This window comes from Leucoraja erinacea, chromosome 8, assembly GCF_028641065.1.
Source record: "Leucoraja erinacea ecotype New England chromosome 8, Leri_hhj_1, whole genome shotgun sequence".
NCBI classification, from domain to species: domain Eukaryota; kingdom Metazoa; phylum Chordata; class Chondrichthyes; order Rajiformes; family Rajidae; genus Leucoraja; species Leucoraja erinaceus.
In genome coordinates, this window is record NC_073384.1 from 39,835,813 (window position 1) to 39,849,457 (window position 13,645).

At 42.7% G+C, this 13,645-nt stretch overlaps 1 protein-coding gene across 1 annotated transcript in view; it reads left to right on the plus strand.

Annotated features, from left to right (window-relative positions):
- The window catches only part of ryr2a (ryanodine receptor 2a (cardiac)), a 426,354-nt gene that overhangs the window by 238,035 nt on the left and 174,674 nt on the right, over positions 1–13,645 (plus strand). Inside the window, exons 29-34 of the mRNA XM_055640013.1 lie at positions 1,585–1,793; positions 3,426–3,778; positions 4,479–4,596; positions 6,837–6,997; positions 9,959–10,118; positions 12,872–12,958. Of these exons, the coding sequence (XP_055495988.1) occupies positions 1,585–1,793; positions 3,426–3,778; positions 4,479–4,596; positions 6,837–6,997; positions 9,959–10,118; positions 12,872–12,958 (1,088 nt within the window). The remainder of the gene's footprint in view (positions 1–1,584; positions 1,794–3,425; positions 3,779–4,478; positions 4,597–6,836; positions 6,998–9,958; positions 10,119–12,871; positions 12,959–13,645) is intronic.

Genomic DNA, 13,645 nt, shown 5'->3' on the forward strand with positions numbered 1-13,645 from the left:
GGTTGCAACAAAAAGCTTTTCACTGTACCTCGGTACACATTACAATAAACTAAACTGAAACTGAAACTGAACTCCCTACACACTGGGGGCCAATTAACCCAACACATCCACATGTCATTGCGATGTGGAAGGATACCCATGTGGTCACAGGGAGAACGTGCAAACTCCACACAGCCAGCACCCGAGGTCAGGATCATTCCCAGGTCTCTGGCGCTGTGAGGCAGCAGCTCTACCAGGTGCACCACTGTTTTAAAGCAGATTGTAACCTAATTTTATGTGACCTTAAATAAAGTCAGTTTAGGTTTCGCCTGAGGGATTAGTCAGCTTGTTCAGTTTAAGTAGCTTATTGCATCAGGATGACTCTCTACTGACGTTGCTCTATAGTGATAATTAAATTGTTAAATATTTTACGTACTTGGTTTTACTGTGGTCCCCATCAAGACTTTTCACATCTTTGTTGAGGATTTAGCTTGTGTCTCTTTTTCTAATGCGATTGTATTTTTCTTCTTCAAAATTGTTTTTTTACTCGCCCCTTACACAAATAATTTAAAAAAAAAACTATTCAATACGAATCTGAGAGACAACTTTTTCATTCAGAGGATGATGCGTTTATGGATGGAGCTGCCAGAGGGAGGTATAATAACAACATTTAAAAGGCAACTGGATAGATATACGGATAGGTTTAGAGGAATGTGGGGATGAGCGTAGATGGAGCACCTTGGTTGGCATGGACAAGTTTGGCCAAAGGGCTTGTTTCCATGCTGTTTGACTCTAAATGGGATGAGCATAAATGGGTATCCTGGTTGACATGGATGAGTTTACTTTAGTTTAGTTTAGTTTATTGTCACGTGTACCGAGCTACAGTGAAAACTTTCTGTTGTGTGCTAACCAGTCAGTGGAAAGACTATACATGCTTACAATCAAGCTGCCCACAGTGTACTGATGCAGGATAAAGAAAATAGCGTTTAGTAGAATACAGGTCTACCTCATTGGAGACCGTCAAACTATCTTTAATCAGACTTTGGTTAATTTTATATCGCACTAAACGTTATTCCCTTTATCCTCCATCTATACACTGAGGACGGCTTGATTGTAATCATGGACAGTCTTTCTGCTGACTGGATAGCCCACAACAAAAAGGTTTTCACTGGATCTCAGTACACGTAATAGTAGGAAACTAAAATAAGTGTTCGGCACGGACTAGAAGGGCCGAGATGGCCTGTTTCCCTGCTGTAATTGTTATATGGTTAAACTAAACTAAACATTGTATACTTTCTTCACCGTATATGTTTAGAGAGTGAAGGGGCTGCAGTGTGATATTTCTGCCAAAGATAGACACATAGTGCTCGAATAACTCAAGAGGTCAGGCACAAAGGGATGGGTGAGGTTTTGGGTCGGGACCCTTCTTGAGACTGTGAAGAAGGGTCCCGACCCGAAACGTCACCCATCCTTTTTCTCCAGAGATGCTGCCTGACCCGCTGAGTTACTCCGGCACTTTGTGTCTATCTTCGGTGTAAACCGGCACCTGCAGTTCCTTTCTACACCCTTACAAGGCTGCCATTTATTTCTCCGTTCTCTTTGCAGGGTTTATTCCAGTGTGTAGCTTGGGACTCTCTCAAGTTGGTAGGATGAACTTTGGAAATGACGTTGCTACGCTTAAGTACTTCACCATCTGCGGTCTGCAAGAGGGATACGAGCCCTTTGCGGTGAACATGAACAGGGACATCACCATATGGTTCAGCAAGAGGCTGCCTCAGTTCATCTCTGTGCCAGCAAACCATGAGCACATCGAGGTAAGGGTGAACGAGGGATTGACAATAGAGATGACCTATTGCTCAACAGTTTCAAGAGTGTTTATTGTCACATGTCCCAAAATGGGACAATTAAATTCTTACTTGCATCGGCACAGCAGGTATGTAAACATAGTACTCTGAGGACATCATAATAGGAACAAATAAGTTCAGTGTATATACCCAGAAGCAGCTATTCTCCTCAGGCCTCTTCAATCATTCCATGAGATTATGGTGGATCTGAATTCTATCTCTGCCATAAAAATTCTTAATGTGTTCAGTGAAGAAAAGACTTATCGATTCAATTATATTTAAAGTCAGCAATTGACTTGGCATCAATGATCATTTGAGGAAAAGTTCCAGATTTCAATCACACTGCGCAAGTAAAATTGTTCATGAACTGAAAGACCAGGATCTAATATGTGAAGTCTTCCTCCTTTCCCTCCTCTGCCAACTACTGAAATTATTATTCTATATCAAATCACTCGTTCCCCTTAATATATCCCCATAGCCTCAGAATAAAAAGATGTACCTTTAGAAAGGAGCTGAGGCATTTCTTTAGTCAGATGGTGGTGAATCAAATCCATCGCCACAGATGGATGTGCTGGCCAAGTCAATGGATATTTTAAAGGCGGAGATTGACAGATTCTTGATTAGTACGGCTGTCAGGGGTTATGAGGAGAAGGTAGGAGAATGGGGTTGAGAGGGAAAGATAGATCAGCCATGGTTGAATAGCAGAGTAGACGATGGGCCCAATGGCCTCATTCTGCTCCTAGAACATATGAACATGATTATCCCAGAAAACATCTCCTCAAAGACAGTTCAAGAAGGCACTCATTCCCACTATATCAAAAGCGAATTGAGGTGACAAATATGTGTTGATATTGCCAATGATGCTGACATGAATAAAAAGTAATACCATTTGAGGGATGCTGACTACACAAGCAAATGTCATCTACGAGTCCTGTTATAGAGTCATTGAGTTGCACAGTGTGGAAACAGGCCCATCGGTCCAACTTTCCCACACCAACCAACATGCTCCATCTACACTAGTCCCACCTGCGTCCTTTTGGCCCATATCCCTTTAAACCTATCCTATCCATATGCCTTCTGTTGTTTAAACATTGCAATAGTACCTGCCTCAACTACCTGCTCCGGCAGCACCTTCCATACACCCACCACGCTTTGTGTAAAAAAGTTACTCTTCAGGTTTCCATTAAATCTTTCCCCCCTCTTCACCTTAATCCTATGTTCTCTGGTTCTTAATTCCACTACTCTGGGCAAAAGAGTCTGTGCATTCACCTGATCTATTCCTCTCATGATTTTGTCCACCTGTCATAATAAATATTTTATTGTAATTTCCGTGCTTTTCAGTTGCAAGGTTATTTTAATGAAATGTCAGTACAGATTTTTATGACCTGGCATTTGAAATTAAAGCTTCAACTAATATGTCTAATACAGACATTTAAGGTAAGCAAATGCCATGTTTGCTTGCTGCAGAAGGCTTGTTTAGATTCATAGATGCTTTGATCAAAGTGTATTTTTTACATGTTGTTCTTTTACTTACTACATTTGAATTAAAATGTCAAAATCAAGAACACATTTGCAAACCCATCTGTTGCACATATGTACTAGGTGACGAGAATAGATGGCACCGTGGAAAGCTCGCCCTGCTTGAAGGTCATACAGAGGTCATTTGGCTCACAGAACAGCAGCACAGACATTGTTTTCTACCGACTGAGTATGCCCATTGAATGTGCAGAGGTCTTCTCCAAAATGCCCATCGGAGGTCTGGCCAACACCAACATCCTACCTCAGAAAAACGAAATTGAAGACTACGACGCCGATTCGGACTTCGAGGTTCTAATGAAAACAGCACATGGGCACCTGGCCTCGACCACCTCCGAGAAAGAGAAAGAAAGTGTCAAGACAGAATTCAATAACCACAAGGACTACAATCAAGAAAAGCCTTCTCGCCTAAAGCAGAGGTAGGTGGCAGCTTTGGTTCATGCTGATTACATGCTGTGGGTGTACCGGAAGCGCAGCGGTAGATTTGCTGCCTAACAGCGCCAGAGACCCGGGGTCGATCCAGACCACGGGTGCTGTCTGTATGGAGTTTGCAGTAGGGATGAAACTTTCAAGAATCTGGTGGTATGTAGATTCAGCCTATTGTGTTTTCTGACTGATGGGAGAAGTGGAATGGATACAGGTGAAAATGGTCCTTGATTATGTTGGCCACTTGAAAAAGAGCGAAAGTTAGATGAAGTCGATGGTGGTGAGGTTGGTTCGTGTGATGGACTGGGATGGATCCACAACTTTCTGCAATTTCTTACGGCCTTAGGTGGAGCAGTTGTGGTGCATTCTGTCAGGATGCTTTTTAAAGTACATCTGTGGAAAAGGGGAAGAGTTTAACTTGCACTAAACATTATTCTTTTTATCCTGTATCTGTACACTGAGGATAGTTGGATTGTAATCATGTATAGTCTTTCAGCTGACTGGATAGCATGCCACAAAAGTTTTTCACTGTACGTGACAATAAACTAAACTAAACTAAACTAAAGAGTCCTTGGAGATAGTTATATTACATTGCTCTGTGCCACCTATCCATTTTAAAGTGAGATGCTATTGGTCTTTTATGAATGCTTCAGAAAATATCACGGCTCTAATAAAATTAAACTTAATTTTCAGATTTATGTTAATGCGAACAAAACCTGACTATAACTTAACACATTCTTCAACACGACTCACTGAGGAGGTACATGCTGACGATAGAGATGATTATGACTTCTTGATGCAGACAACAACAGTAAGTGGTCGATAATGGTCACAGAAAGATGATGCTTTCAGTACATTTTTGATCTATTTTGATTTGTATGAATCTTTTTGAACCTGTCTTCATGTACATGACAAAATAGTTAGAAAAATAGTTAATAGTTAGAAAAAATCAATTGTTGCCCAGTATTAATGCAATCCAGCGGAATGAACATTGGTTTCTCTAATTTCAAGTAACCCCTGTATTTCCTCTCTCCCTCCACTCTTCCACCCTAGTCGTCCGATTAGATCCATTGTTCACATCCTTGTATCCCTGGCGTTATCACCTCTTCCCCAGCCAACAATGGGCCATTATTAGTTATTTCTTATCTCCAGTTCCCACCCCTCTACTTTCAGTCTGAAGAAGGGTTCCGATCCGCAACGCCACTCATCCTTTTTCTCCAGAGTGCTGCTTGAAAATAGTGGAAATCAAATTAAAATGTCAATTTTATGTGAAACATTGTCCAGTTTGTAATTGATTGCATGGATAGGTCATTGTTGACATCGTTCTTTTCCCTCCCTTTTACTTTCATATTATTTTGTCACCATATTTTTTTAACTATTGAGGCAATTTGACAAGTACCTCATTGTCAGCGATCTGCATTTTCCTTATTTAGTTTATAATTCTCAGAAAAGTAGCAGCTGTTTGTATGTTGATCATGACCTTGATTATGCCGAAGTAAATCACAGTAGGTGCTGGATATTCTGCAATGAAAAGGATGCTGGAAGTAGCCAGTAGGTCAGGCAGCATCTGTGGAGAGACCAACTGCAACAGATCTTTTTTACCAATGCTGGTGCTAATTCCAGGTCATCCACATGAATGCACGTATTTCCCAGTTTCTAACTTTAAACTTTAGACTTTAGAGATACAGGTGGAAACAGGTCGTTCAGATCACCGAGTCTGCACCAACCAGCAATCACCCTGTGCACTAACACAATCCTACACACCAGGGACAATTTAAAATTTACAGAAGCCAATTAACCTATAAATCTGTACTACAAACATTGCAATGGACAGGCGCTCCTGGAGGAAATCCGTGCAGGAAGGAGCTGCACGTCATGAAACGGAACTATGCCGTGTCGCAGAGACAAAGCGACAGCATCGTAAGGAGAGAGAGAAGGGGGCTCGACGACTACCAACCACCTCCAGTCTCCACTGCCCACGTTGCACCAAGGTGTGTGGATCGCGGATCAGCCTCTACAGACATCTGCAGACCCACAAGTAGACGACCCTATGGAAAGGAGAGGACAGTCATACTCGTTTCGAGTGACCACTGATGAAGCAACAACACAATAATAAATGTACAATGTTCCGAGTGACCACCGTATGAAGCAACAACACAATAATAAATGTACAATAGGCACTAATACAATAAATTATCAGTTATTCTTGGGTACCCAGACTGTAATAGTGCAAGCTGAAGTGTGTATTGCATCCAATACAAAGACCATAGCAGTTTGTTGCTAAGGTTAGGGTTGTGCAGCGTGGTTCAGGAACCTGACGCTGAGTCTACAGAATGATGCAAGGATCCTTGTCATGGTTTATCCCGTTCAGCTCCATACCAGGGGACTCTCTGATTTACGTACAGTTTCCAGGGACACATTTGGAGATGGACATCAAATGCTGCTGGAAGGTCATCAACTCTGTGAAGGACGAAGGACGCTCATGAAACATGTTGGCCTCCCAGCAGAGCGAGATTTCCGTCAGGGAATGTTGTCAACTGGCACTTTCCAGACTACAGGAGTATGTGCTGAGGGGCTCGCTGAAGCTTGGCGCAGTGGGGAGTGATGGAGGACCACAGTCTAGGGTCTTCCCGCTACTGCCCATTGGGGTGCAGGGTCTGTTGGGATGCCCCTCAAATAAGGGAAGGGATACCACCCCAGGGGGCCACATGAGTGGTAAGGCCGCCTGCTATAATGATGGTTTTGTGAGCACTACCAAATACAATGCAAAATAATGCATGTATAGCTGCTGAGAATGTCGGAAGCATTTTTGCTCTGTTCTTGTTTTGTGTATATTTTGTATTATTCTGAATAAAGTTTATTTTGGGGGAAAAAAGAACCTGACGGTGGATGAATAAAAGTTGTTCTACCACTGGGAGCCAATCTCCTGGACCTCTGGTCTTCTGTCCAAACTAACTTAGAAGATCCAGAGGCTGGGACAATTGAGTTGAAAGGGCAGTTCTTGTGGTTGGGAGTCAAATTCTCTATTGATACATTTTTCTTTATTTTCAGTATTATTATTCCGTGAGAATATTTCCTGGTCAGGAGCCTACAAATGTTTGGGTTGGTTGGATCACCTCAGACTTTCACCAGTACGACACTGTCTACGAGCTGGAGAAGGTTCGCACCGTGACAGTAACACTGGGAGACGAGAAGGGGAAGGTTCATGAAAGGTAAGAGTTTGTCCGTTGTTGGGAAAGTATTCTTGCAGCAGTTTGCATTCATTATTCACGTCCCAAAGTCAATTGAACAAAAGGGCAAAGAGAAAATGAGTGGACAAGTGGCTTCAGACACTTGAGGTCTGTCTGAGGTAGGGTCCTGACCCGAAATGTCACCTATCCCTGATCGCCAGGGATGCTGCCTGACCCGCTGAGGTACTCCAGTATTTTGTGCCTTTCCTTGGTAAACCAACATCTGCAGTTCCTTGTTTCTACATGGGACATCTTTCAATTGGAATCTCTAATGACATCTGTTAATAACCAGGAAGTGGGGTGGCACCAAGTAATTTGTCCAGCAAACAGTCAATTGTCCACCAAGCATCATAAATTAATCTGGAAAATATTAAATTTAAAGTAGAGCATATAAAAAAAATCTTCAGCAGCTTCTCTCAATAAAAGCCGAGTTAATTTGCCCTAAAAGTGCAGTGAATCGAAAATAATTACCTCAGTTCAATGAGTGTTACTTTATTGCAAGTAACACTGTTTGAACTGAGGTCATTATTTTCGGTCACCTGGCTTGTTTAACAATGGAATAGGGGCGGCACAGTGGCGCAGCAGTAGACTTGCTGCCTTTCAACACCAGAGACCCGGGTTTGATCCCGACTATGGGTGCTCTCCGTACGGAGTTTGCACATAATACTTGTGACCGCATGGGTTTTCTCTGGGTGCTCTTGTTTCTTGCCACTCTCCAAAGATGTATAGGTTTGTAAGTTAATTGGCTTTGGTAAAAAATATTGTAAATTGTTTCTGCTATTTAGGATATAGTTAGTATGCAAGGTGATTGATTGCTGGTCGGTGCAGACTCGTTGGGCCAAAGGGCTTGTTTGTCCGCTGTATCTGTAAAAGTCTGGTCTAAAGAATTGCCCACTGGTCCTTTGGGAAATAGTCTAATCATCATATCCAGATTTTTTATTAATGAGGTGGAAGGTTTTATATGAATCTACAAGTCTAGGTAGGAATCCCTTTTATTGGATATTCTGTTTGAGGTTTAGGCTTTCAATTGAAGGTGAGAGAAGCTTTGGGTATGAAAGGGAATTTATGTTCCTTATAGTATCACTGTTCTAATGGCAGCAAAATCAGACTGTCACTGGTGAGCTGTCAAAAGAAGGAGAGCTTTGATAGGTAATGATGCCAGTCGCCTCATGAATGCAGTTGTGTCACTAAACAAATTGAGGGCAGCACAGTGGCACAGCAGTAGAGTTACTGCTTTACAGCGCCAGAGACCCAGGTTCGATCCTGACTACGGGTGCTGTCTCTATGGAGTTTGCACATTCTACCTGTGACCCACGTTCCAAAGATGTGCAGGTTTTAGATTAATTGGCCTCTGTAGCTTGTCCCCAGTGCGTAGGATAGAACGTGTATGGGTGATCTTTGGTCAGCACAGACTTGGTGGGCCGAAAGGCCTGGTTCCACACTGTATCTCTAAACTAAATTAAAATAAATGGGAGCTTTAATAAACAAAGAACTGCAGATATGCTTTACATTAAAAATAGATTAAAAAATGGTGGAGTAACTCAGTGGGTCAGGTAGCATCTCTGCTGAAAATGGCTAGGGGACGTTTTTTGGGTCGGTCCTTTCTTACCTGTCCAGATTCTCCAGAGATGCTGTCTGACCCGCTGAGTTACCCCAGCACTTTGTGTTGTTACATGGGAGTTTTGTTCTTTATCAACAGAAGAGATATGGATATAAAAAATGATTGGTGGAAGAATGATGGGGCATTCACGTGCAGGTTGTGATCAACAATAACTTGTATCATGTTGCACAGGGTTCTCACAAGAACAAAAATAATTTGCCACACATAGCCGAAGATGTCAGACATGTTGGTGCAATGTCAAATGTCTGATTAATTGTTAGTGAGTTGGGTTGCATTTAGAAGGATGAGGGAAGGCCTGGATAGAATGTATGTGGAGAGGATGTTTACAGTAATGGGAGGAGAGTCTTGGACCAGAGGGCACGGCCTCAGAATAAAAGGGCGTACCTTTAGTACCTTCAGTTAGTGAAAGTTAGTACCTCTAGTACCTTCAGTTAGTAAAAGAGTCATAGAGTCCTACAGTTTAAGAAAATACTGCAGATGCTGGAAAAATCCTGTAGGACTCTAAGGTAAACAAAAATGCTGGAGAAACCAAGGATATGTGACGTTTTGGGTCGAGACCCTTCTTCAGAAGGTCTGAAACATAGAAACATAAAAACATAGAAATTAGGTGCAGTAGGCCATTCGGCCCTTCGAGCCTGCACAGCCATTCAATATGATCATGGCTGATCATCCAATTGAAGAAGGGTCTCGACACGAAGCGTCACCTATTCCTTCGCTCCATAGATGCTGCCTCACCCGCTGAGTTTCTCCAGACTTTTTGTCTACCTTAGAGTCCTACAGGATCTACGGCCTAACTTCCCCACACTGAAAAAACGTGCCCCATCTACACTCGTCCCACCTGCCTGCGTTTGACCCATATCCCTCTAGTCCTATCCTATCCTATCCTATCCATGTGCCTGTCTAAATGTTTCTTAAACTTTGCAATAGTAACTGCCTCAACTAGCTCCTCTGGCAGCTTGGTCCATACACCCACCACCCTTTGTGTGAAAAAAATTGCCCCTCAGGTTCATATTAAATCTTTACCCCCTCAGCTAAAACCTACGTCCTCTGGTTCCCGAATTCCCAACTCGGGTCAAGAAACTCTGTGCGTATGCCCCAACTATTCCTCTCACGATTTTGTAATCCATCTCTATAAGATCACCCATCATACTCAAGCGCTCCAAGGAATAATGTCCCAGCCTGCTCTTACGGAGAGACGGAACGATGCTGTTAGCTGCCAATACAGCTGGAAGTCTTTGATTCCAGGCATTGTTATATCTGCCCACACACATTGCGGCATAGCTCTGACTGATTTTTCTATAAATGTTTTTTTCCCATTGCAGCATAAAACGAAGTAACTGCTACATGGTGTGGGCGGGAGAAAGCACAAGTCCTGGGCAAGGACGAAATAACAATGGCCTGGAAATTGGCTGCCTAGTGGATACTGCTAGCGGCTTATTGACCTTCACTGCCAATGGCAAGGAATTAAATACATATTATCAGGTATGTCTTAGGTTGCAAATGGAATGGAAAGAGAGATTTCCACTTTACTGTACTTTTTATCTTTCTTTCTGTTTGGGAAATCATGTCTCATGAATTTTAGTTTTAGTTTTAGAGATACAGCATGGAAAGAGACCCTTCGGCCCACCGAATCCGTGCCGACCAATGATTACCCGTACACTAGTTCTGCCCTACACACTAGGGACAATTTACATGATTTACCGCGTGGATTTCCTCCCACATCCCAATGACGTGGGTTGGTACAATGGCGCAGCAATAGAGGTGCTGGCTTACAGCACCAGAGACCCGGGTTCAATCCTGACTATGGGAGCTGTCAGTACTGGGTTTGTACGTTTTCCCTATGACTGCATGGTTTTTCTCTTGGTGCTCCTAAGATGTGGGGGATTGTAGGTTAATTGGCTTCTGTAAATTCTAGTATGTAGGATAGAACTAGTTGACGAATAATTGAAAGTTGGTGCGGACTCAGTGGGATGAAAGGCCTGTTTCCACGCTGTATCTCTAAAACTAAAACTTAAAACTACTGGGTTTTAAATCAAATTCGTGCATTAATGAGTTATGGTTTACGTGTTCAGCTGACCAATTTAGCGAATTTTGATGTGCAAACGTGCTAAGACAGTGATAAAATGCTGTTGACAAACTATATTAGCACATTAGGCATGTTTGTTGTACAGGGGCTCTTGATTGGGAATGTGTCTGTACTGCAATGGTTGAAATTTCTATCTGCGCTTTTGGGGGAAAAAAACGTTAAATTGATCTCAGTTACTCATTATTAGTCAAAAAACACATTTCATATACCTGCTGACGTGTCCCTTTCTAAGACTTCTACACTGTGGGTTGCATTAAAAACCCTCACAACCACACAATGTGCCACCATTTTGTTAATGTTACAATGAACCGCACACTTCATTGAACCATGAGTAGGCAGACTGGAGTGGTGTTCCGTTACTCATTATCCAGATCCATTATCTTGTTTTTTTGTGTGTGCTAATTTATACCTCTGGGTAGATTGCTCTTCATCAAAAAAATTACAGTAAGTGTTTGCTAGAGAGTGCTTGAGCACTCATTTGTACGCCTACAGAGCCGAGTTATTTGTTGGGATATGAATCAAAATGTTGGTTGGATCTTCTGTTTCATAGAGACATAGAGCCACACAGTGCGGAAACAGGCCCTTTGACCCAACTTGCCCATGCCAACCAACATGCCCCATCTACACTGGTCCCACCTGCCTGTGTTTGGACCTTATCCCTCTCAACCTATACTATCCATGTACCTGTCCAAATGTATTTTAAATGTTGTTATACTACCTGCCTCCCTACCTCCTCCAGCAACTCGTTCCATTAACCCACCATCCTCCGTGTGGTGAAAGTTGTCCCGCAGGTTCCTATCATTTTTTTTCCTCTCTCATCTTAAACCTATGTCCTATGATTCCCCAACTCTGTGTAAAAGACTCTGGGCATTCACCCTATCAATTCTCCTCGTGATTTTATGCACCCCTCATCTTTCTGCGCTCCAAGGAATAATGTCCTAACCTGTTCAACCTTTCCATATAGCTCAGGCCCTCGAGTCCCTCGAGTCCTGGCTTCATAACTCTTCTCTGCACCTTTCCAGCTCAACAACATTTCTCCTATAACATGGTGACCAAAACTGAACACAATACTCTAAATGTGGCCTCAGCAATGTCTTGTACAACTGTAACATGTTGTCCTGACTTCCATACTCAATATTCTGACTGATGAAGGCCTTCTGGACCACCCAATCTACCTGTGACGCCACTTTCAAGGAAAAAGTTGGGCCTGAGCTATAGCGAGAGGTTTACCTGACAGCAAGGAAACCACACGTAGAAACTAAAAACTGCAGATGTTGGGTAGTACACACAAGGACACAAAGTGCTTGAGTAACTCGGCAGGTCAGGCAGCAGTCTGAAGAAGGGTCTCCATCCGAAACATTACCTATCCATGTTCTCGAGAGATGTTGCCATACCTGCTGAGTTACTCCAGCAATTTGTGCCCTTTAGGATACTGCATGTTTTTCCACGCACCATGGCGGACCAGACTTATGTGTATTTAGCTGCAACAAGCATAACGAGAATACAAACACAAGGAACTGCAGATGCTGGCTTACAAATAAAGGTGACAAAGTGCTGGAGTAATTCAGTGGGTCAGGCAGCATCTCTGGAGAACATGGATAGGTCACCTTTTGGTTCAGGACCCTTCTTCAGACTGTCAAGGCAGGTACAATGTTTATAAGATATTTGGACTGGTACAAGGATAAGAAAGGTTTTGAGGGATATAGAGGCAAAACGGGACCAGCTTAGATGGTCATCATGTAGAAACAAAGAAATACAGCTGCTGGTTAATACACAAGAGGACACAAAGTTCTGAAGTAACTCAGCGGATCTGGCAGCATCTCTGAAGAACATGGATAGGTGATGTTTTGGGTCAAGACCCTTCTTTACGCTGATTGTATTTGGTGGGGGAGTTGGGGGGGGGGGGGGGTGAAAGCTGAATTGGGTAGAGGCAGGACAAAGCATTTAGGGTTGGGACCCTTCATCAGAATTTTCTATTATCCCTAACGTCCCTATTATCTTGGATTAAACACTGAGATGTATGTGCTCACTCACTTGGAGCATTCAATAATATCATTGCATCCAGAATGACCCTGCATTCTTTAGATGTTGGTCAAAACCCTAATTGAAACTTTCTCCAGCAATAACATTAATGTTCTTCGTTGATTAGGTGGAAGCAAGCACAAAACTATTTGCTGCGGTCTTTGCGCAAGCCACAAGTCCCAATGTATTCCAGTTTGAACTGGGAAGGGTTAAGGTAAGTCATGAGTTCATGCTTCCAATGAGCCTTACTTGAAGATTTGAGATAGGCCTGCAGAACAGATATGAGGGTTAGAACTAGGACTCTACTCCTTGGAGCACAGAAGAATGAGGGGTAATCTTATAGAGATGTACAAAATCATCAGAGGAATAGATCGTGTGGACACTCAAATTTTCTTGTTCAGAGTAGGGGAATCGAGAACCAGAGGACATAGATTTAAGTTGAAGAGGGAAAGATTTAATAGGAGGGGTAAGTTTTTCTCAAAGGGTGGTGGGTGCATGGAATGAGCTGCCAGAGGAGGTAGTTGCGACAGGTACTATCGCAACATTTAAGAAACATTTAGATAGGTATATGGATCGGACAGATATGTGGGATATGGGATATTAGAGGGATATGGGTTAAATGCTGGTAGGTGGGACTAGTGTAGATGGAACACTTTGGCCGGTGTGGGTAAGTTGGAGCTTGGAGCTTGTTTCCATGCTCTATGACTCTATGACTCCAACTGATGAGTTTATGCTGAGGGAAGAGATTCATTTATTCACCATTTATTGGCCATTATTCGTATTGGTGAATTTGTTGCATTTGGCAGCAAGGGTATTTTATTGACCATCTATCGCCACCTAGTGGGTTATTGTTGTTTAGCAGGTAAGCACAAATTTGACTCTCAGAACAATAGAATGTTGA